This window comes from Aythya marila (assembly GCF_965140915.1).
Source record: "Aythya marila genome assembly, chromosome: 26".
Classification (NCBI taxonomy): Eukaryota; Metazoa; Chordata; class Aves; order Anseriformes; family Anatidae; genus Aythya; species Aythya marila.
In genome coordinates this window covers 5517688-5541925 of record NC_139067.1, presented here as the reverse complement: position 1 = coordinate 5541925, position 24238 = coordinate 5517688, and the positions used below count along the sequence as shown (strand labels likewise).

The window sequence follows — 24238 nt, the reverse complement described above, 5'->3', positions numbered from 1 at the left end:
AGAAGGATGTAAAACAAAATAACAACGGAGGTTGAGATTTGCCCTAAGTTCTCCAGGAGCATTCATCCCAGGAATAGGCTGCCTGATGTGGTTTCTAAAGAAAAAACAAGTCCTGTAGATGTGCATTCATTCTCAAACCCAGAGGCATAGTCCTGGTACATGATGGGACCAAGTGGGTAGCAGCTGGGATGGCTCTGTGGGTGCTGGAGTGCTGTGGGGTGCTGCAGGGGGCTGAGCTGCTGCCGTGTAGGCACATGGCATTGGTCTGAGTTGTACAGTTTGGGACTAAAACACTTGCTGTTTACTTTCTGGAGGAGAGGAAGGTGCAGCATGACATCCTGTTCACACGGGCAGGTGGGGAAAGGCGGCTGGGTGTGAGCTGCTGCTGGGTTTTTGTAAGAAAAAAAAAAAAAAAAATTGAAATGAGAAAAAAAAAAAAAAGATCTAATGCATGACTCCCTAAATTGTTTCCTGCTGATACTATGAAGAGGAGGAAAAATTATCCTAAATTCAGGGCCATCTGCTCAAAGTACGGCAGAAACAGGGTTAATGGAGGCAGCTTGATCCGAAGCAGACTATCAGGGTTAATCTAGTTCAGGCTCGGCATGTGCTGAGCTTCTCATTGTGATAGCACTGCTTTCTTTGCTTTCAGCAGTGGAAGACGTGAGCTGGGGCTCGCTGAGCTGGATCCGGCTGCCACTCACAGCTGCAAATTCATCTCTTCAGCTGCAATTAACCCAAACTAGCCCAATCTGGCTGTGAAATCGGGCAGTGGGTGCTGGCTCCAGCTCCTTCCTTGAGAGGCACAGCCTGAATTTACACTACGGCAGTAACAAAATAAACGCTGCCATTGCAAGGAGCTTGGTGCATCCTGGGCGTGACGGCAGGGCTGCGACTCAGAACAGGAACCGGCGGCTGCATCCTCTTTCACCCTTGGCTCCCCAGGCCACCGTTTCTGCTTCTACTTGGAGCAACTTCCCTTTCTGCAGGGCCCAGGCTTTCCCCACGGGGGGGGGGTTGGGAGATGGAGGCTGGAGCCCCCTTAGCCTTTGGGGCATATTGCCCTGTCCTGCAGCCACCATAGATGTTTTTTTGCTCCATTTGAGTGTTGGTGAATGCAACAGCCCTTCCTTGTGTTTGTCCATCTATCTCAGTCACATTGCATTGCAGACGGCTTTGCGGACGTGCAGCTGTTTGTCTCCTGGAAATGCAGCTTTAAATGGCATGACACAGGATGCAATATGCCTGCTGCTGTGAGTGTGGTCTGTGTCCACGTCCCCTGACTCTCGTTGGGCAGCTGAGCTGCACTTCTGCTTGTACCCACAGCCTTTCCTCCAACAGCAGCCCCATTTCACCCCGTTTTGACTGTGCCACTGTTGCAAAAACCCTAAACCACTTTTGGGGACCATTCAACAAGCAAAAAGATACCCATGTCTCCTGGACTCCGCACTCGTGGATGTGTTTGGACATTCGGGGATGATGTCCTGTAGTGTTTGGCCATGGCAGCTTCACTTTTCTGCCGAGCAAAACATTTCCTGAAACCCCACACTGGACCATGCCCTTCAGCAAGTGCTTTTCTAGTGCGCCCACAGTGCCGAGGACACCCACTTCCTCAAATGCAATGAGCAGTGTGCCGAGAGCGTCCCCAGCCTTTTGGTGCAGGCTGGGGCCACATTGCTGCATCTCCACGCAAAGCGGGGGAGCAAAAAGGGGAGCAAAAAAGGCGCTGTTGCCTCCGTGGTGTTGGGGAAGCAAGACAAGAGCTTTACAGGAGAGCAGAGCAGGAAAGGACTTTTATGGGGTTGCTCGCAGCCGCTCACAGATGAGGGAGGAGGAAGTACGTTGGCAAATCAACCCTCGCCGAGCTTTTGCTCTTGTGGGGGGAATCGCACCCTGGGCGCAAGATCCCTGTGGGGCTACCCAAGCTCCACTTCAGCCCATCTCCTAAGTGTGCCCCTTCGAAAAACAAAAATAAGCTCTTTCTGATCCAAAATGTCCCTCAAGCTGCCGCGGAACTGGGATTTCAACCTGAAAATGGATGCTGCGAAAATAGGTACTGTGACTGCTTCTTTATGTCCTTCAGTTCCTGCTTCAGCCTTTCAGAGCTGGGATCCGCAGGGTGCCCATGGCTGAGCCCAGCAGTGATTTCAGCTGCGGCCCACACCCCAAAACCTTTTGGGCCTTGGTGGGGGGACCTGGCCCAGGCTACTGCTTTCGAGACAGCAGATGGTTTGCAAATAATTTGTAAGAAATTATTTGCAAAGCTACCACAGGGATGCTGCATGAGTGTGGCTGGGGCTCTGGGGACTGGAGCAGTGGGGTGACCCAGTGGGGTTGGGGACAGAGCAACAGTGTTGCAAATCCAAACTCCAGGTTTTGAGAGGATTTAAACCACAGGGTCTCATTTTGCTGAGCAAAGCTTGGAGGAGGTGGAGCGCAGACAGAGGTGTAGGCTGGAGGAAGCAATCTTGCTCTTGCTCAGGTTTCTTCGCCCACCCCAACGTCACTGGTTTCCTCTCACCAGCAGTGAAGAGCCTTCTGACGCCCGCGCTAGGCTGTGTGCCATGGGGTGGCTTTGCTGCCTGGTATCCTGACCCTGCCCATGTTTTACATGGTTCCTGTCCACTGTGGGATCCATCTCCAGCATGACAACTACTTAGATGCATCCTTGGGAAGGAGTGAGGGGTCCCTACAACAGACTCTATGGCCAAAATATCACCTGCTTTGTGTCAAGCAGCCAGGGAGGGGTTTGGGGGGCAAGGATACAGCATCCAAGGAAGGGGTGCGTGAGCCCAGCCCTCTGCATGCACCAAAGCAAAGGTCCCTGGTGGTGCTGGCACCGGTTCCAAAACCAGAGTCAAGGCAAGTGTTGGTGGGGGGATTTCTCCTGACCACGGAGGGATTTAAGTGAGCAGGTCTCTGCAGTGCTGAGCTCTTCCTCCCTGCACCTCACATCGGCTTGTGGTATTGTCCTTGCAAAGGCAGTTGGATCTTTTATCCAGAGCCACTTTATCTGGGGCTGCCCAGCCATTGCTTTGCAGAAAGCTCCAGATGAAGCAGTGCTGGTCCCAGTGGCTGCTGCTGTGGCCAAGCTCGGTGATATGCAGGATGGGGCCCCATGAGGTGTGGCTGGACAAAATGGTGCCATTATGTGCACTTGTTGGCTTGCAGAACAGTGGTAGGGAACCCCCTCCCCCCCTACGTCCTCCCCTACCTCCCCCCAGACATCACAGATGCATCCTAGATTTCTGCATTGCCCATTCTTAGGTCAATTGGCTTTTTTTTTTTTCTTTTTTTTTTGTTCTTTTTTTTTTTTCTTTTTTTTTCTTTTTCCTGAGGATCATTGTGTAAATTCAATTGGTATCTCAAAAAATAAAGGGTCAGGGGATGCTGAGCCTGCTGGCTGCCCACAAGGAGATAGGGCAGAGATGTCACACAGGCGTGAACCCATGTTGTTATCAGGAATTGCTTTTCACTAGAAAATTCACTTGCAATGATATCTTTTTTGTAGCGTGCAGCATGCCCCTAGGCTGTGATGTGTGTGTGTGTGTGCAGGGATCTGAGCTGCAGGTGCCGCTCTTTGCAGCAACTCTTATCATGCTTCAGAGTGTCTAGCCCATGGGACCAGCCACTGCTGTCTGCAGGGACGTGACTCACTTGTGGAAAATAATCTCATATTAGTCACCATCGCTTTTGCTGGATCATCCCAGTTTCTGGTACTTCCCTCTACATGTCCCTAGCCATGGCCACGGCACAAGAGGTTTTTGAGAACCCAGAGACAGCTTGCTGGCTCCTGCGTGCTTCCTCATGTAGAGACAAACACAAAGCTATTTATTTCCATGAAACAGAAAACTACATTTGCAGCTGTCATTGCAAAACCTATTGGAGAACATTCGCTGTTTTTTATTGCACATACCCAACATCCTTCAAGAGGGATGGCAGGGAGGTTGTGTGCATGAGAAAAGGATTTGGAGCAGGGACTGGTGGCTGTGTGGGCACTGCAGTAGCACCCGATGCAATTTGTCACACTTCAGCAGGGCTCCTCCTTTCTGGGAGCAGCCAGCAGGATGCAGGCACCCCACTGTGGCCAGTCCCCAGAGCTGGAGGAGGAGCAAGGATGTTTTGGAGGAAATATTCAACTACAGAGGGAGTTACCGCAGGAAATGCTTCAGGGGGAACCGTGTTTGCTTTTAGGGGCTCTTTGCTGCCCTGCAAACACAGCAGAGATGCGCGGGTGAAGGGCTGCACCCAAGAGAGATTGCAAGACAACCTGGGGGAAGCCAGGGAAAAAGCCTCACCTCAGTCCTGCACGAAATTTTCAGTACATGAGCTGGGTATTGCACTGGCCACAGAAGGTAGAAACTTGGAAAAGTGGTTAGGGAGGCAGCCACAGCCTTGGTAGCTCTGGTTTTGTGAACACAGAAAACTTTCCACCAGGCAAAAAATAGCATCACTGTCTGCAAAGGCAAGATCCCCGCAGCAGCTCCCACTGTATGCCTCTGTGGGAGCCCTGAAGTGGGGATGGCTGCTAGGGAGGGAACACACGACAGGTATGAAAGATCCTGCAAACTGCTGATTTGGCCTTAAGTTAGCCCAAAGTACAGGGAGAGCTGTCTCATGCAGAGGGAAAAAACATTGGTGTGTATCGTGCACAAATGTGCGTGTGATCACAGCTAAGCCATATGTGGTTACACCTTGAATATAGCATTTTGGGAGTTCTGATGCTAAAGTAAAGGGGACCGAAATGTACCACACCTTTCTTCGTGCAGCAGGGAAAACATGGGAATGGCTGCAAACAGGGAGAACAAACTGTATTTCCAGCAAGGACTGGGCAATTTAAGCTCAGGACTGAAAGCAGGAGGAATGTCTGTGTAGCAGTGCTGGCTAGGCCACTCCCTTTACATGATGCAGAGCCCTGATGCAGTGGTGATGGGCCAAGGGGGAGGACAATATCACTGATAAAAGGTAATAAAATGTTGCATTTTTTTTGTAAAAGACACAATTTCTCCTTGCAAGCCCTGGGCCACTGGAATATTGAAGCTGCTGGGCTGATCTCTTAGTGAAAGATGAACACAGAGCTGGTGGATGGAGACATCCTGATTGGGATAATGGCACCAATCCTGACACTACTGCATCCTGGATTCCCACTCCATTGGGTGCAAGCACGGACCCCACCAGCTGCTTTGCAACATCTTTGGGGTTAAGCCTCAGTGGTGCTTGGTATAGAGACTTCATTCTGCTGACGTTGGTGCTTATTAAACATAGCATCAGCATCTGTTTCACTGAAGGGAAACTGAGGTGCTGTGATAAGACAGGAAACGGAAAGCAAAATTCTGTGAGGTGCTCTGAGTGCCATCAGCTCATGAGAGCACTGCCTTCTGCAGATTGGGGTTGATGTGGAGCTGTCTCACTCAGGATTCTTGCCAGAGTGATGGGCTGTGGTTTTTGCAGAGCAAAGAGCAAAGCGCTTGTGAGAGGCAGGCACCTGTCAGCCTGCACTCCAGCCCTGTGGACCATTCCCCTGTGGAACTAGCATCAGCTACACAACATGAAAGAATAGGACTTAGGAGGAGGAGTGATGCTGCTTGTAAGCAGTTTGGCAAGAATTGAGTTCATATTTATGAGATTCGGGTAATGCAGATGTTTTGGCAAAGAGCAAAGAAGCTGCCTGCAGCTGGAGGAGCAGTGTGGAGGAGCTGTTTGGTTGCTGCGGCAGGGCAGTTCCCAGGAGCAGGATTTTTCAGGGCAACAGGCTGCCAAATCCCTTTCAAAGGTCCTTGCTCACAACCACATCCTCTGCAGGGGGTATCTCATGTCAGCATAAAATGAGATATAAGCAGCATCCTTACCATGCTTTGAAGGATGATTTTTGGATTCACCATCATTTTTTAGAAAAGGATTTGCAATGCTCTGGTGGTTTCAGTGGGCAAATGAGCTCAGAGTGTCCTACCCATGCTGGGCTCCAAATGATAAAGGAAAAATGCAGTGGGGCTTCTTGCTCTGGGCGATTTGGAAGGGGAATCTAGGAATGGTCCCAAACTGCAGCACCTCTGAAGCAACTGCTAACTGTGCAGTGATAAATGCAAAATATTTTGCAGGTCCATGCTGCCCATGGGTATCTGTGTAGATGCAAGATGCAGCACTGGTCCCAAGCATCACAAGGCCATAATTTTTAATTTTTCACTTTTTTAAGCTTATCATTTGGACAAGGTCAACAAATTCCCAACACTCACAGCTAATGGAGCTCTTGCAGCTCTCTGCTCCACCAGCTGACTCGGGGAAAAGTGGACACTGGGGGTCAGAGCTATGGGGCAGCTGTGGCTTGCCCCTGCAGTGCTGCACAACACCACCTTTGCAGCCTCGTCTCCTCTGTCCAAATCCTGCACTGCAGGACTTGGCCACATGTCATTGTTTCTAGCAAGGCGGATATCTGGAAATCACCATGTGCAGCGACTAGCAAAATTGAATTCCCCTGCAGTCACTAATTAGTTTTACCCCACACCCATAAATGCTCACCCTGCCCAGCTAGGTTGGCACTGGTGTCCTGCAGTGCCTGGTCCAGAGGCAAAAAACAAAACATCCCTTCTGGAAATGATTCCTCCCAAGGCATTTACTATCACAGAAGCATTTGGAGATGCCACAAGGCCACATGCTGGTCCTTGGTGCAGATCAGTGTTACCAATGGGAAGCATCTATGCAATGGGAGACCAGAGACACCTCTCTGCCCTGCTGGTAAATCCATACCAACAATTCTCTCCTCCTTGACACTTTCCAATATCCTTGCAGGAGGTCAGCCCCTTCGGCAACATTAGGCAATGCTCTTCCAATGCAAAACTCTATTTTCCAAACAGTTTTTGTAATGTTTTTTAAACATGGCTGGGTCATTTTGCTATTGCTGCTGCAGGCTGTTTGGGGTGGGGATAAAACAACAAAAAAAAAACAACACACACTCCCATTAAAAAAAAAAAAAACTAATGATTTTCTTCTCGCTTGCAAGGCAATTACTCCCACGCAGGAAAAAGGAAGCATACACTGACAGATACTGCAGCCACTTCCTTTAAAACTCGATAGCCAGTTTGCTTGGTGCAGGCAGAGGGGCAGAGAGCCGCTCTCGTCATCGCAGCTTAGTCGGCCCTGTGGACGGGTCTGGGGTGGCTGGGCCCCCTGCATCCTCACCAGCCCGTCCCTCTCTCCCCTGGCAGCCCGCTCCAAGAGCGTGATGAGTGGTGAGGCAGCAGGCGCCCGGCCAGGCTCCCCCAACCCGCTGGAGCGGCCCCTGAAGATCGGCTGGCTGAAAAAGCAGCGCTCCATTGTCAAGAACTGGCAGCAGCGGTACTTTGTGCTCAAGGGCCAGCAGCTCTACTACTACAAGGACGAGGATGATGTCAAGCCGCAGGTAGGATGAAGGCCGCCAGCTTCGCAGGTCCTCGGCCTGTTGCTTTCCACTGCCTTGCTGGGGGGAAATGGTTGGGAATAGGTCTGGAGTAGGGTTTTTAAGAGGTTTTATGCCTTGGGGTGGTAACAGAGATGAGATGTCCCAATAAGGTTCTTTGTCCATGCACTTAAATCCACACAATGCTTGCAGACCCTGCTAGGGCTGGGCCTGCACAAACCACTGCTCAGGGAAGGAAGGTGTGGGAGCACTCTGGCTGGGAAGACATAAGCTTCTTGTCCCAATTTATATGGATCACTTCTCAGGTTTTCAACCATTTTCTCCACACTGCGACTTTATTGATTTATTTATTTGAATTTCCACCACCTTTTCCTTGTTTTGAGAGTTTTCAGGGAAAGACCCTCCCCTTTGCCGGAAAAGCCATTCTCTGTAGAAGTTGTTACTGATAGCAAAAATAATCCCAAGCTGACAAAAGCTCGCAGGGGGGAGGCAGTCCTCAGATCCTGGGTGTGAAAGCACGAGGCTGAGGCAGTGGGGCACATATCCTATTTCTGTCTCTGTCCTTTTTTGGGGGTGATGGGGAGGAACTGTTTCCCTGGCTGTAAATGGGGTTGTAGAAACAGAAAGCTCTGCAGTGAAGCTTATTGCTATTCATGGCACTTTTGGGAGCCCTTGCCACCATCCTGGCTCATTTCACGCCCTGCTGGCCCCACCAACAATTTAGCTCAATGCAGCTGCAGTTCAGGCTGTTGGAGTGCTGACACCCAGACCCCCACTGCCCATGGAGCTCAGTGGCTTTCAGGAGGCAGAAATTACTGAGAAACCCCATTTCTGTGGCGTGGCCCTGCTTCCGGCCAGGAGGCCTCGATGCTGACTCATGCGCCCACTGTCCCCATGTCATCGGCTGCTCCCCACCCATCTCCGCCCCCGGGGACCGAGCCACCCAGCTCGGACAGGTCAATCTGGGGAAGGACAGACCACCAGAAATGGTTGTTTTCTGCCTTTTTATTTATTCCACCCCCCCCCCCCCCCCCCCCCCCCTTTTTTCTCCTTTTTCTTCTTTTCCTGCACTTCACTCCTGTCCTGTAAGCTTTTTGGTTTGGATTTTGGTTTTAAGTGACACTATGTTAAATGAACAGTTTTCCTGCTCCAGTGCAGTGGGAAGACAATGCTCTGGTTTATTGCCATGTTCCTTCTCCTTTGCATTTTCCTCCTCTAATTACAACAGGGGTTTAAAAACACAAGAGGGGGAGGAAAAAAGAAAGAGGGACAGAAACAGTTTTCTCATTCTGAGGATCACTTCATCAGAAAAAAATGGCATTTAAGAATTAGTGTTTGAAGTCCTTTTTAGCACCTCTCTCATGAAGAAAGACTGAGAGAGCTGGGAATGTTCAGCCTGAAGAAGAGAAGGCTCCAAGAAGACCCCGTTGTGGCCTATCCATATTTAAACGGGTCTTTTAAAAAGGATGGAGAACAACTATTTGCTTGGGCAGATAATAATATGACAAGGGGGATTGGCCTTAAACTAAATGAGGGGAAATTTAGATTAGACTTTAGGAGGAAATTCTTCACTCAGATGGTGGTGAGGCACTAGCACAGGTTGCCCAGAGAGGTTGTGGATGCCCCATCCTTGGAGGTGTTCAAGACCAGGCTGGATGAGGCCCTCAGCAACCTGATCTAATGGGTGGTGTCCCTGCCCAAGGCAGGGGCTTGGAACTAGATGATCTTTGAGTTCACTTCCAACCCAAGCTGTTCTATAATTCTATGATTCTATGGTATTTAGGTGATCTATCTATCTATCTATCTATCTATCTATCTATCTATCTATCTATATTTGCAAAGAGAAAAATTGCAATGAGAAACTGAGCTTCTGCAATCTGTTTCAAAGGAGGACTTTGATGCTCAGGGCTGACACAAAGCAGTGTCAGCCTCACAGAGATGGACCATGGGTATTTTCAGCTCCTGCTCTGCTTGATCCTAGGGCTGCCTGTCTCTCCAGGGAAGCACCATAAAGGAGGTGGCTGGCAACTCAGAGGATGGAGGGAAATTTATCTTCGAAATCATCCCAGGTGAGGATGCTTCACTCAACTTTGTTACCTGCTTTTGGGATGGACTGTTCACCCAAAATTGCTTGGGCAAGTCATTTTGCCTGCCTTTTTACTCCAACTTCTTTTCAATGCCTCCCCAGCATTGCATATGAAAGCTGATGTTGTCCTTTCAATTTTTACATGTCAGGATGTCCCATGCTGAGAAGCCTTCCCAGCCATAACATTAAGCATTTTCTATTCCCTTCTTGCAAAGCTTCAGCGAGGGTGAAACATAAGAGCACTGCTTCTTTTCACAGCCAAATAGACATTACTGGGGAAACTGGAAGCTAGAAACATTTAGCAAAGAAAACACCAAGTTGTCTTTTTTCTGTCCAATCCTCACTATATATTGCCTATAAATGCTTTTTGCAGGGATCTCTGGAGATCTGAACCGGGCAGGGCAGGACACCTGTGTGCTCATGGCTACTTCCCAGTCCGAGATGGAGGAGTGGGTTAAATCCATTCGACGGGTGCTGGGCTCAGCATCAGGAGGTAAAGGGGAATGGGAACAGCCCTCTGAGGGATGTTTTTTTAGTGTCTCATGCTCCGTGTTGCTTCTGTGCAAGAATTTCAAAGCTGGTCTCATAAATCCATGAAAATGGAAAGTGGAGCAGCAACTGTAACTTGTAATGCCTTGGAGGCCTTCCTCGAGGCTGGACCTCATGGTGTTGGGACTGCTGCAAACACAGGCAGAGTTAAGCAAATGGCAGTCAAGAGTGAATGAAGATTTCCAGTCTCCTTTCAACCTCTTTGGGGAACTTCCTCATTGACCTATTGACTTCAGAAAGTTTCGTTCCTGAGGACAGCTCCTATTCAATGTGTCAGGGAAAGGCACTGAAAAAGAATCTCATCTTTCGTTTTCCTTCTCTGCTTTTCCCCCAGCTTTTCTCATTCTGCTTAGCCCTCCTTCCCCACTTTTCTCTGCAAACTCTGCCTCAGACATGATTGACCACTCCATGTGCTGGCAAGGCTTGTGCTAATGGGATCCTTGCTTCCAAACCCTTGCACACTTGTTTGTGCCACTACTGGGTTGTGGTCATGGAGGGATAAAACATGAACTGATTGGAGAGGAGCACAGCTTCAATTTGCCACTGTGGGCGATCCCCGCAAAGGAAGCAGCTAAGCTTGCTCCAGCCACTTTCCCTATACAGATGAACTACTCCGACTTCCTATAAGGATGAATTATCCAGACTTTTCCTATGGATGATAAGCAACATCCACCAGAAAAAGCAAGGCTGAGAGCCCCATTAGCACTTTCACAAAAGAGATGGTTGTCCTGAACCTCTCCTCCTCTCTGTGTTTCACCTTTAAAATCATAGAATGGCTTGAGTTGGAAGGGAACTGAAGGATCATTTAGTTCCAACCCCCCTGCCTTGGGCAGGGACACCACCCACTAGATCAGGTTGCTCAGGACCTCATCTAACCTGGTCTCAAACACCTCCAAGGATGGGGCATCCACAACCTCTCTGGGCAACCTGTGCCAGTGCCTCACCACCATGTGAGTGAAGAATTTCCTTCTAACCTCTAATCTGAATCTCCCCTCTTTTAGTTTAAATCCCTTCCCCTTTCTCCTAACATTATCTACCCAAGTAAAGAGTCTTCTCCATCTTTTTTATAAGACCACTTTAAATATTGAAGGGCTGTGATGAGGTCACCCCAGAGATTTCTCTCCTCCAGATCGAACACCCCCAGCTCTCTCAGCCTTTCTTCATAGGAGAGGTGCTCCAGCCCCTTGATCATGTTTGTAGCCCTTCTCTGGACCTGCTCTAACAACTTGACATCCTTCTTGTTCTGGGGGCTTTAGACCTGGACACAGTACTCCAAGTGGGGCCTCACAAGGTCAGAGCAGAGGGGGACAATCACCTCCTTTGACCTGCTGGCCATTCCTCTTTTAACACGGTCCAGGATACATTTGGCCTTCTGGGCACACGCTGCTGACTCATGTTGAGCTTTTTATCCATCGGAACCCCCAAGTCATTCTCTGCAGGGCTGCTCTGAATAAATTCTTCTCCCCTCAATAAGTTCTTCTCCCAGTCTATGCTCATGTCCGGGATTGCCCCTGCCCAGGTGCAGCACCCTACATTTAGACTTGTTGAACCTCCTTAGGTCCTTTTGGATGGCATCCCTTCCTTCTACAGTATCAACTGCACCACTCAGCTAGATGTCATCTGCAAATTTGCAGAGGGTGCACTTGATCCCACTGCCTATGTCTTTGGTAAAGATATTAAACAGTACTGGTCCCAGGACAGATGCCTGAGGTACACCACTTGTCACCAGCCTCCACTTGGACATAGAACCATTGACCACCACTCTCTGGGCGTGACCTTCAAGCCAACTCCTTATTCACTGAATGGTCCACCTATTAAATCCACTTCTCTCCAGTTTGGAGACCAGAATGTCAAAGGCCTGTGTCAAAGGCCTTGCAGGAGTCCAGGTAGATGACATCGGTCGGTTTTTCTTCATCAACTGATGCAGTCCTTTCATCATAGAAAGCCACCAGATAGGTCAGGCATGATTTGCCCTTGGTGAAGCTATGCTGACTGTCCTGGATTACCTCTATGTCTTGCATGTGGCTTGACGTATCTTTCAGGAGGATCTTTTCCATGATCTTACCAGGCACAGAGGTGAGGCTCACTGGTCTGTAGTTCTCTGGGTCCTCTTTTCTACACTTTTTAAAAATGGGAATGATGTTTCCCTTTTTCCAGTCACCTGGGACTTCATCTGACTGCCAGGAATTTTCAGATATGATGGAGAGAGGCTTGGCAACTACATCAGGCAATTCCTTCAGGACCCTGGGATGCAATGATTTACATCATTTTGATAATGGTTGTGTCCTGTGCTGCAGCTGTGTAAGACGAGCAACAAGAAGCTCTGACCTCCTGTAGCTCCCACTTGAATAGAAGTTTGGATGCTGTTTTCATTTGTAGTCCAAATGTTTTCTGCCTCTAAACTGAAGTGTGCTGTGCCTCAGGGAAGACAGCTTTACTCTTCTGAAATTAGGATGGCCTGAGCCAGAAATGTTCAGGATGTTGCCCCCCCTGGCTTTAATATTTCATACCAACTCCACATCTGATCCTTGCTTAAACTTTGGAGGCTGACCCGTCTTCTAGCCTGTTAAAGTGATCTTATATGATGGAAAATGTGAATTTACAGTAGTACAGAGAGCACTGAGGATAGCAGAGAAGTCAGGCTCTACAGAGCTGCACTTCATGTTGATACAGAGATGCACAGACACCAAAAGTTCATGCTGTAGGTTTTTGGCTTCAATGCAAGCCAATACAATGTGTGCTTTTAAAACAACGCCCTGCACAGCAGAGGTTTTGGCAGGAGCTCACCTGGAAGCCACTCTGCGTGAGCCAGCCAGTTGTGAGCTTGCTGCACACAATCATGTCAAGCAGCTGCAAAGTGTGAAGCAGCATCAAAAACAGCTCCAAAATCTTGGGTCCAGGAGCGGTTCTGCAGGGCTGGCTACCACCCTGCAATGACAGCCACCTTCTGGGTGGGCATCATGTGGGTACGGGGAGGTTTCCTGAATCCAGCCACTCTGCCAGCTTGAAGTTAAATGAGCAATTCAGAATCAGCTACCACAACAGAGGGCAAAACAAACAAACAAACAAACAAATTTAAAAAGCCATATGCTTTTATTGTACACAATTGACAAATTTATATACATTATTTAAAATCTTAAGCAAGTCTCATATAAATGAAAAACCCCCACTACTGGGCAGGTGCAGACAAGCTTTGTGGTTCCAGATGAGGGTGTTTACTTGAATTTTCCTGGTCTGGAAGATCCACCAGGATTATTTCAGCCTTCAGAGCATGAGGTGAACACACCACAGGCACTGCCATGGCAAAAATATGGTAGAGGACCATAGGACCCTTTGCCATTACCTCAGAGCCAGTTTGAGTTGGGATTCCTGTGCTGTTACCATGCCCCAGGCTCTGAGGAGGAAGAGCTGGGATGCAGGATGCTGCCTTCCCACCTTTAAGCTCTTTTGCTGCGAGTTTGGGAGGAAAAAGCCCTTGCTCCGAAGAAAAGGTACCACCCGCTGAAAACACTGCTTTTCTTTGCACTGGGGAGTTCTGAGAGGGTGAGGAGAGAGGGGAGGGGGAAGGAAAGCAGTGAAATCAGTAGGACTTCTAGCCCCACATCTCTGCCAGACTCCTCTTCTTAATTCCTAGTGGTTTCCTGGGCTTTGTACATCCTTCAGGTTTGCACAATGTGCTCGCTTTCCCTCCATCACCAGCCTTTTTGCTGTTTCTGCCTCTCTGTCAGCACCCTGCTTTGAGGAAGGCAAGTGGCATGGTGTAAAATAAGAAAAAAAAATTTAAAAAGCAATGGTCATGGCTTGCTTTTAATCATTTTGAGAATGTAATTATTTGGAGGAGGTTTCATTTTGCTATTATTTCTTTGAAAGAATTTCTGTTCCCTTCTGTCAGCTTGTACTACTTCTGCAGCTCTTCACTGTTAGAAAGAAAGGCAGGTGCTGCTGTCGCCTCTGCACCTGATGCATGGCAGTGAGTAACTCACCTTTAGCAAAGCTGTTGACCTCCTTTAACTCCAACGTCCTTTTCCTAGCGGTGTTTGGCCAACGCTTGGCAGAGACCATGGCCTATGAGCAGAAATTTGGGCAGCACCAGGTGCCCATCCTGGTGGAGAAGTGTGCTGAGTTTATCCGGGAGCACGGCGTGAGTGAGGAGGGCATCTTCCGCCTCCCTGGCCAGGACAACCTCGTGAAACAGCTCAGGGACGCCTTTGACGCCGGGGAAAGGCCATCATTTGACCGGTAATGCTGGATTCTTCCTCTCCTACTCAGCTAGGTCTAATGCACCCCAGTATCTGGGAAACAGCAGCCTAACCCCTTTGCAAGAGCCCAGCAATGCCCTGGTGGAAATTTGGACCCTCCAGAGGGGCTCAGCACAGACAGAGGGTTCAGCGGACACCTCAAAAAGCAGGACTGTGATAAGAGATTTACAGAAATCTTTGAGGAGGAGTTTAGGGACACTCAGTCCCCCCACAGTAGCATTCCCAGGACCAGCCAGGAAAGGAGACAAAGGGAAGAGCCTACATAGCCCAGGACAGCGGTTTGAAAGGAGAGCAAGAGAACAATTGTTCAGGGAAGACCCTATAGCTCACAGGAGAAGTCATTTCTTTCCCTGCCAACCAACTGGCACATTTTTCTCCCATTGCCTTGCCCTGTGACACCATGCAGAGGTGAGAGGGAGATTTTGGCTGTTGTGAAGGCTGATCCCTCCCGATTCCCTTCCTCTACATGGCTAAGAAGAAAGAACAAACCCCCTAAAGCCAAGAGAGCTGCCCATCACTGCCTGTAGGTCTCAGGGAGGCTCTGACGAGAGGTGTTTGTTGCTATCATACTCTATGCAAAGAAGAAGGGGAAAAAGAAGAAAAAAAAGCCACCCACAAACAGCCAGCCCTGGTGCACCTCTTCATAAAGCTGTCCCTTGATTGCTCACTGACCTGCTGCACCTGCACTGTGTCATTGTCTCTAAGGATGTTTCCCTCCTCCAAGCCAGACCCTACCATGTGCTTTTGTCCATGGTTGTAGGAGGTATTGCCCTGTGTTCCCCATTCACCCATGTGGTTGCTGCAGGGCTTTGATCCCCACTTTATGCTGGTGACAGCAGGGAGCCCATCTCTGGGTCAGCTGGCAAAGACCAGGGCACCCAACAACAGGCACCCCCCTCCTTTTTTGTGAGGAGTTTGCCTAAGCAGAGGACAGGGGCCATATCTCTGTGCACCTGTCCCCAGTCACAAAACTTTTTCTGTTTTTACCCTTGTTTATGCAGCTCTGTTAGGAAAAAAACACAGCACTTTTACCCATATAATCTGTGTGCCGTGCAAGGCAGAGCCATATCTGCTTTGCAAGTGTAACCAACCCAGCCCTTGTTTTTGCAGCTTTTTTTATTTTATATTTTTTTATTTTTATTTTTTTTATTTCTTGTTTTCTGTGTGCCTGAGTCCTGTTGCAACCTGTACGGGGGTCATAGGAAGGTGAAGCTTTTATTTTTTTTTGCAGAACCGTGTTTTGCAGCAGGGCATGGCAAGGGAGGTTGGCACTTCTCCCAGCACCATACCATGTTAACCCTGTGCTGCAGGGCTTGGGATGAACATCACTTTGGTATGACAGTGTGATCACAACCCCTGTGCACTTCAAACAAAATGTTTCTGTAGTAGTGAGGTGGGAGTTAGGAAGGCCAACAAAAGGGTTTCCATCAATGTGACTGCTGCAAGATGCTAGCTTTGCAGCCAGTTTGGGTTTGCACAGGCACATTTACATGCACAAGCATGGCTCAGCTGCGTGGGGAGAGTTAGAAAACTCCTGGTGCAGCTCAGACATCAAGGATGCCTAAGGCTATATATATGTAGGCCCTACAAAAATACAGCTCTGAAAAAATTATGCCATGAGTATGTGGGTTTGTTAAAAAATCATAGGATTTAAAAAACCTAAAGCAATCCTAAAAATAAATGACCTGGGGGATTTTTGCTAGAAGTTTGTAACAGTTTAGCAACTTCAAGGTAGGTCAAATTAGAGGCTTACAATCTTGACAGTGTCCTTTTGACATAATGTAAACTACATGGTATGCAAAGCTGCAAACATCTGGCCCAGCAGAACATCTTCAGTAATTGCTGTCAATCTTACAAACCCCAGGCAAGCTTCGCCAGCTCCGTGCAGAGCAGGGAGTGCCTGCCAAGCATGTGAACACCAGACGGTGTTTGCATGCAAACCCTCATGAGTCAAACACAGGCTGGGAAGGCTCAGCCTGGGTATGAGCACTGGGGACCTGCAGCAGAGAAAATCTCCACCAAGCATTTATTTTCCTGCCAACTGGGGACATTCCCCAGCTTGGGGTGCCCTGTGAGTCTCCCCCAGCTTGCTTTGGCTTCCCTATTTACAGTTCTCTGCCTCCTGCATCTGTATACAGAGCTTAAATACAGTCCCCTGCTCCTGGGGCAGTGTAGGGTTTTTTCACTGTCTGGGTCTGATTTTGATGTGTGTGGCTCTCACAGGGACACCGATGTGCACACCGTGGCCTCCCTGCTCAAGCTCTACCTGCGGGAGCTCCCCGAGCCAGTTGTGCCCTGGATACAGTATGAAGATTTCCTGCTGTGTGGCCAGGCACTGGATGTGGATGAGAGAAAGGTACAGAGCTGCATTGGTTTCTCTCCTACTGGCCTTAAAATGAGCTGCAATTGTGAGCTGGAGTTGCAGAGTGCATATTTAGCTGTCCATTATTAGCTGTGTAATTACCGAGCTTGGAAACCTGAAAAAAAAAATTTGAAAAGGAAAAAATCTCCCCATGCCAGTGGAATTTCCCAACTTGGAAACATGGGTTTATCAATTTTAAAACTCAAATTTCAAAAACAGATCTGAGAGCTACTCCACAGCATTTTTCATTTGCCCCTCGCAGCAAACAGCAAGTGTGAAAGCCAACAGAGAAAGGAAATGGTACCTCCTGCAGCTGCTGTTGGCCTGAGCTGAGAGTGGAGGTGGCAGAGGGCTACAGGCAAGAGCAAAGACAGAAGTGGGGGTCTGGGAGAGGACTGCAGGGGTGAGAAGCAGGTGGGAACTGTCTCTTCCTAACATTGTGTTTTGGTGGAAAACAAGCCACACCTGCTGTGAGAAGGTGCTCAGGAATCCTGTGCACAGGAAAATAAGATGGATACCATCCCCAGTCAATTGAGGTCTGTGAGCTGCTATGTTCAGCCCTGTATTTCAAGGGTAAATGTCTCTTGTAGTTTGTTTCAGTTTAGGATATTTGGAGTTAAACATATCCTATATGTTCCTATACAAGAAATGGGAGGCCATTAGGTGTTTTCCCAGGTGCTCAGCACTCACTGTTGGGCTGGAGGGGACCTGTGCCAGGTCCCCTTCACTGCCAGGCAGCAGCAGTGGGATGCCTCTTCCTGCTGAACAGTGTACAAATGCGTCAATGTGTCTGTGCTGGGTCACTTAAAGAAATGTCATTGCCACGATTTCACTTCCAAGGCAAGCAATTGCCAGGTGAGACCGTACAGGGATGGCTGAAGCAACAAAGAGCCTCTCTTAAATCCTTGTACACCTGTGAATCTTTACAGAGCTATTCCTTAACTTGCATTTAGGGTCATCAGGAACTTCTGGAGCAACTGTCCCTCCTTCCCAGAGACAACTACAATCTCCTCAGCTATATCTGCAGGTCAGTCCTTTGCATAAGGTATAAAGAGCTCAGATTTGGTGTTGGTGAGAAGAAATATCATCCCAAATTGAGGCTGAGACCTCAAGTGAGACCTCTTCCAAACTGTGCTTTGGTTCCCTCCTGACTTTTGTTAAGGGAGAGTTTCAGCCATGGGGATAAAAACCTCAATGATGTCTGAGCAAAAATGCATAGCCTGTAAACCTCAGACTTACTTATGTACCCCTGAGAATAAAAATCAGGTGTAGTTGTTTTTAGACAAAGCCTTGCATAATGAAACAGTCAGGTTTCACCCAGCCTGGCCCCGGGTGAGGTGTGATTTCTCTCTTATTATTAAATATTAGACTTTTTCCCCCCTCTACTGTTTGCATTTTTTAGGGGTGTGCATATCATCACATGGTGGTTTTCCTACTGGCACCAATTAGACCCAGCTCCAGCATGCAGCTGTAGATCACTTATGTGCTTCTGTCCTGTCCTTGGGATTTAGAGGAAGAGGACAGATTAATTCAGGATTTTATCCCAGTGGATGTCTAAGACTTTTTTGCAGAGTCTTTCTTTTCTGACTGGAAATGTTTGCCCTTGGATTCTGGCAGATTTCTACATGAAATACAGTTAAACTCTAGTGTCAACAAGATGAGTGTGGATAACCTGGCAACAGTGATTGGAGTGAACCTCATCAGACCCAAGATAGAGGATCCTGCAACTATTATGAGAGGTAACAGGGACTCCTGGAATAATTGGCACAGAAGCACCTGATATGTTGAAGCATTCGGTTGCATCCGCAAACTTAAAATTAAAAAAAAATCTAAGGTAGATCCCTGGTTATAAGCCAGACGTGCCTGAGTACAGTAAGTACTACAAGGTAGTGTAAAGCTAAGGACTAGTTAGGCTGTAAATGTGTTTGTGGAGTCAAAAACCCTTTTGCACTTTTAGTCGCACTATTTTCCCCATAGGTTTCAAACAATTCAGGAATTTGCTGAAGTCTCCTTTCTTTTGCTTAGAGCAGAGAGGTGTGAAATTCTTAGAGAAACAAAGGAAGCTCAAATAAACTACTGCTTGGTTTAGCCAAACTCTCATCCTGTGGGCATGGACTGATGTAGCCAAACTAAGAGAATTATTCTGAGGCCAAAGACTGCTCTGATTTACAGGCACGGTGGTAATGATACTGTACATCACATGCAAATTGTCCAGACATTCATATACGTGTTGGTATAACTGATGCTCTTAGTTTGCTTCTTGAGCCAAAGCAACACAATTTGTATTTTGTTACAGCTGAGCAGACTCTCAGCTGTTTTGGTGTGACATAAAATTCCCTCCTTTTATTTGGTTTTATGATCATGGTCCTTGTGTTCACCTGCATTTCTATGTGCATATTCATTCTGGACACTAGAAAGACTGACCACGAAACACAGCTGTGGGTGGCAAAAAGCCTGTAACACTGGGTTTTCTCCTAATGTGTCCCTGACTTCTTCCAGGCACACTGCAGATCCAGAAAGTGATGACTGTGATGATCAGTGACCATGCAGACCTCTTTCCCCCATCCAAGGATGTGCTGCCCTCCCCACCGACCCAACAAAATGACAAGAAAGCTCCCATCCCACGCAGCTCTGTGGGCTGGGATGCTGCAGAGGACATCATTGTGCCCAGGGCAGACAGCTTGATCCAAAGGCAAACAGTAAAGGTAGAATTTTGGAGAATAAAACATGAATGCAATGAATGGCTGACTGATGATTATGGGATCTAATGGGTCAGCAACCCACTAAGAGTGCTTGCTATAAATAGGGTAAAGAACTGTAACTGTCATCCCTGGTAATACAAGTTCTTTCCTGGAAAACAAGTTCATTCCTGTGGAAAACTTACTGTTCTGGAAAGAATGATTTTTTTAGCTAACATCTTTTAGCTAAAGGAAGAATAGATGAAACCTTTTCTGTTCATGCTGATAAAGTGAAAACTTTGATGGTTAAAGGCTTTTATCAGAAAGAAATAATCTCTGCAGAAAGCTCTTCATAATGGAAAACATGGTGCAACTCAGAATAATAGTATCAATGAATTGTGGAATCACAGAATCACAGACCGGTTTTGTTTGGAATGTACCTTAAAGCTGATCTAGTTCCAAACCCCCTGGTGTGGGCAGGGACACTAGACCAGGTTGCCTGAAGCCTGGCCTTGAGCACCTCCAAGGATGGGGTATCCACAGCTTCTCTGGGTAACCTGTTCTGGTGCCTCACTGGCCTCTCAGTGATGAATTTCTTCCTTATGTAATCTAAATCTTTCTTCATTTTTTAGTTTAAACCATTACCCCTTCTTCCATCACTACACTTCCTTGGCAAAGAGTTCTTCCTCAGCTTTCCTATAAGCCCTCTTTATGTACTGGAAGGCTGCTATTAGGTCTCCCTGGAGCCTTCTCTTCTCTGGGATGAACAACCCCAAATCCCTCAGGCTCTCTTCATACGAGAGGTACTCTGGCCCTCTGGTCATCCTTGTGGCCCTCCTCTGTATCCATTCCAACAGGTACATGTCTCTTTTGTACTGGATGAAATACAGGAAGAGAGCAGAGTAGAGGGGGAGAATCACTTCCCTCCACCTGCTGATAAAAGTAAATATTTATGGAAAACTTGTGGCCATTCTTGTTGGCATGTTAAAACATCATTTGTGAATATTGTGGTCTCAGCAGTCACTGCCCACAAAACAGGATGAGGCTGTCCTAATGCCACTGCTCTATTTTTCAGAGAGACAACCTGAATGCCAGCAGTGCTCCCAGACTGGCTGTCAGCTCAAGTGCACCCAGTGAAGATGATGGCATGCAACCCTCCAAAGATACACTAGGAATATGGAAAGCACAATCAAGGAAAAGAACTCAAACTTTACCTAACAGGAAATCTTTCCTGACAGCTGCTTCTCCGGGGGAGAAAGGCAACAATGACAAAAATGACATATTTGCGAGTGACTTTTGGAAAGGCTCCCCAGGGAGCAGCATGCGCTCTGTAACCTCTGAAGGACATAAGAGAACATTATCCCATGATCTTTTCAAGCTGCTTGATCTTCACCGGGCTTCAACTTACGACAATGTGCCTACTTCTCCAGCAGAAAGTGGAGAAGGCAGCAGCTCCAGCCCCATCCCTGCGAGCAGCAGCTCTGATAAGGAATTCCAACCCTGCCCTAGTCCCAGCCACCAGTCAAAGGAGCCGTCCAATCCTGCCAGCAGCCCTGCTGAGGTCTCCCAGCTTGATCCAGAAAGCAAGGAGTTTCTGCAAAACACGATCCTGAAGCTGGAGAAAGAAATGGAGGCACAAAAAAATGACTATGAGGAACAAATTAAAAGGTAATGTGCTGCAGTGTGCTGCCTTGGGGGGAGTATGAAGTCTTCAGCTGATATTATTACAGCAGCAGTGTTGCACAGGATTATTTACCCATACAGTATATAATAGCAATGACTAATGGTAAAATACGGTCTTAAAGTATAGTATCTAAAATTCAATGCTCATGTGCTGTACTTTCATGACAGAGTTGTTAATGTTAGTATGTTATTGCAATGCTGATACTCCATAGTTCTTTTTATACCACTGTCTGTAATATTTCTGCAATATTTACATCATTATAATTATTGTAGTACAATATTGTGCCATTTTACTATCTAGAATTAGTAACAGTAGTATTACAGCATCAGATGGTTGAATACATCATTGTTACTATAGCCTCGCATATTGTTAGCATATTATTATATCTCACATGATTTATTGCATTGTCTGATGTAGCCATTGCTTGTCAAGTGGTCAGATCACCTCTGTCTCGCTTTATTGCTTACTGGCATGGAGGTCAGACTCCCTGAGAGCCAAATGATGAATTCCCAGTGCTCTTCTGATCCAATCCTTTCATACTCTGTTTCTCTTTTCAGCCTCGAGAAGGAAAACTATGAAGTCTGGGCCAAGGTGGTGAGGCTGAACCAGGACATTGAGAGGGAAAAGAAGAAGTCTGAGGAACTGGAGCTGAAGCTCATGAACTTGGAGCGTTCACGGGAGGACTTGGAGAAGAAAAACAAGGTGCTTGAGGAGGAGATAAAAAACATTGCTAAATCCAGGAGCAAAAATGATGCCAAAAACAACTAGGTGAAGACACTCAGCTGGGCACAAACATAAAATGCAGCTGTATGAATCCAAAGAAATTGCCAAGCAGGATCAGAACCAGGGACTTGTATTGTCCAATGTCCTGCTACTGACCTTGGGTTGGTGTAGAGGATGGAGCCCAGAAGTTAGAGCATACTTTAGGCTCTGAAACAGGAAATTTCAAAAATATCGTTTAGCTTTTTTTGTGTGTTTTTTCAACTCCTCTTTTGGCTGCTCAACTTACCTGCAGAACTGGCCAACACCTCTTGCTGCTCAATCAAAATATCTTGGATGCAGGTTAAGGATACATGATGGCTTTATAAAAAACACAAAAACAAACAAACAAAAACCATCAAGAGTCCTTATTGTCAGCCAGCTGGCTCTTTGTTGGAGACACCAACAGTGCTTCTGAGTGGAACAAAGCACCCATAAATCCTGGATTTGGGCAGATGGAAAAGCCCCAAGGTCTAGGGTGGCACAGCTTGTCTCAGTGTCCCTGGATGCTGTGTTGCAAATGCTGTCAGCAAAGAAAACGAAACATTTGCATTAATACATGCACTCGATTATTGCTCTTATAGAGCAAGAGATGCCTAGCCAGCCTATCAGGTCCACCAAGAAGTCTCATACTGCATCACTTGATGTGCTCTGCCATTGATATCAAGGCTCCGGGTGTAAAATCACAAAAATTGCAAAAACCTCATTAGTTAAATGGTTGCTCAGTTATTTTAAGTCACTGGTCCTTATGGTCATTTGTATATAGATCCAGCACAGCTGCTGTCGAGACTTTGGTGAGCAGTTTCACACATCTATACACAGAGTTCTTTGTGCAGCAAGAGTCTACCAGCAACTTTACTCGGTACAGAAAATGGATCTTCTGCCATTTCACTGGCAGTTTTCACACAAAAATAGATCTCGATTTATTTCCTGCCTCTGTTTTCATTTTTCATTATTTCATCATTGTAGAATAGAATTCCAATGGCCACCTCAGTGGAAACCTGGGTTTGCAGCACAGCAGTGATACTGGATCTCTCTCCATCACTTGCTGCTGTCAGCATACGAACTAATTGAACCCACAGGTCTCATGGTGCAGGTTTGGCAAACTGTAAACCTGTTGCTTTGGCTGCTTGTTTTTCCACTCTCTGCAAGGACTACAATGCTGCTGAAGCTTTGGTGTAGGAAAGAAAATAACAGGACTCTGAAACCCTTCACTTATTTATGTTCAGAAGGGTGACCCACAATACACAGCCTTAGCCCAGCCATCATGGGAACAGAAAGGGGATCTGCAAGAGTTTTGAACCGAGACTTCTAGGACCAAATACATGCTTCTGTGCCAAGCACAGTGGGAGTTAATGCAACAACATTGGATTACTGTTACTGAGGACTTGACATGAAATTTCTGCTCAAGGCAGGATGCAGACCTGCTTGGCAGAGCCTGCATGAGAAAAAAGGACTGGAGAGTGAAATGGATGCAGAGAAAACTATGTTAAAAGAGGTAGATGGGAGTGGGAAAATGTTAATAGAGAATAAAAGTCAATATTGGGTATACTGCACTTGCTGCTGTCAGCCTTGCTGTGGGGGAGTTGTGTAGACTAAATCAAGCCCAGTTCCTTAGGCTTAAGCTTAGACTCAGTTGTCTGCTTTGAATCCACCCTTGCTCAGCCATGGATGAAAAGTACAGTTAAAGGAAAGGTTTGTGGAAGTTGAGCTGCATTTAGGAGTGTGAACTATAACAAGCTCATTTCAGCAATAAACTCTGGGTAGTTTTCCTTTCCTTAGGATCCCCAGAGACTACACAGCTCCTAACTTCCCTGCCTTCAAACCATTTCACCAGGTAATTATTTTTTTTTCTGGAATCCAACTTGGGATGACTGCAAAATCACAGTGCCTTCCTCCAAATGGAGGGGTTCCTGGTGCAAACTGACCCACAGTCAAGGTCATCTGCTCTTGCAATGATCAAACCTTATAAAAAAGTTTCAGATCTGAAACTTGACAATTGGAGATCTCAGCAAGGATCACAGTAGCCCTTTGCATTGGTCAAGTGGGGCTGGTGCCCAGAGCCTTTTGGAGGGATGGGCTTCATGAAGAAGACCCCAGGGAGGACAATGCAACCTCCACAAGGCTTAATCACCTTTAAAGCTGAGCTATCCAAGCCTCACTATCATATTGCCCATTGCTTGCATGCCCTGCATGCTATGGCATCCCAAGACAACACATTTCTTGCATCTGCAAGAACTGCATTTCACGCAGTTTCTTTCCGGCATCTCTACTACCATAGGCACTGCAAGTCACAGTCCCCCCATGCACCTATGGGACCCATGTCTGACACTCAGATTAAGAGGTTTCCAAAATGCCCATGAGATATATTTCACTTTCCTTCATTTCAGAGTAACTTGCTCCCATTCATAGTTGTTTTCTATGTGATTTTAGATGACCTTGAGAGTTCTGCTTCAGTGTTTAAGTAA

General features: G+C 47.2%; 1 protein-coding gene across 1 annotated transcript; it reads left to right on the top strand.

The window, feature by feature from the left end:
* Window positions 1-1664: 1664 nt before the first annotated feature.
* ARHGAP25 (Rho GTPase activating protein 25) lies at window positions 1665-22703 on the top strand. The gene is made up of 11 exons (XM_082779533.1): window positions 1665-2053; window positions 7203-7396; window positions 9375-9462; window positions 9853-9972; window positions 14060-14267; window positions 16511-16643; window positions 17603-17676; window positions 18267-18388; window positions 19149-19354; window positions 20403-20995; window positions 21569-22703. The coding sequence occupies exons 1-11, from the start codon at window positions 1993-1995 to the stop codon at window positions 21777-21779; spliced, it is 2010 nt and encodes a 669-aa protein (XP_082635659.1). The 5' UTR covers window positions 1665-1992; the 3' UTR covers window positions 21780-22703.
* The last annotated feature ends 1535 nt before the right edge of the window (window positions 22704-24238 follow it).

Bases quoted from the DNA above. Each gene is read 5' to 3' on its own strand.
- ARHGAP25 (XM_082779533.1), top strand. From the start codon at position 1,993: ATGTCCCTCAAGCTGCCGCGGAACTGGGATTTCAACCTGAAAATGGAT. The intron at 16,644-17,602 runs GTACAGAGCTGC...ACTTGCATTTAG, and splicing joins TGGATGTGGATGAGAGAAAG to GGTCATCAGGAACTTCTGGA. The intron at 20,996-21,568 runs GTAATGTGCTGC...TTCTCTTTTCAG, and splicing joins TATGAGGAACAAATTAAAAG to CCTCGAGAAGGAAAACTATG.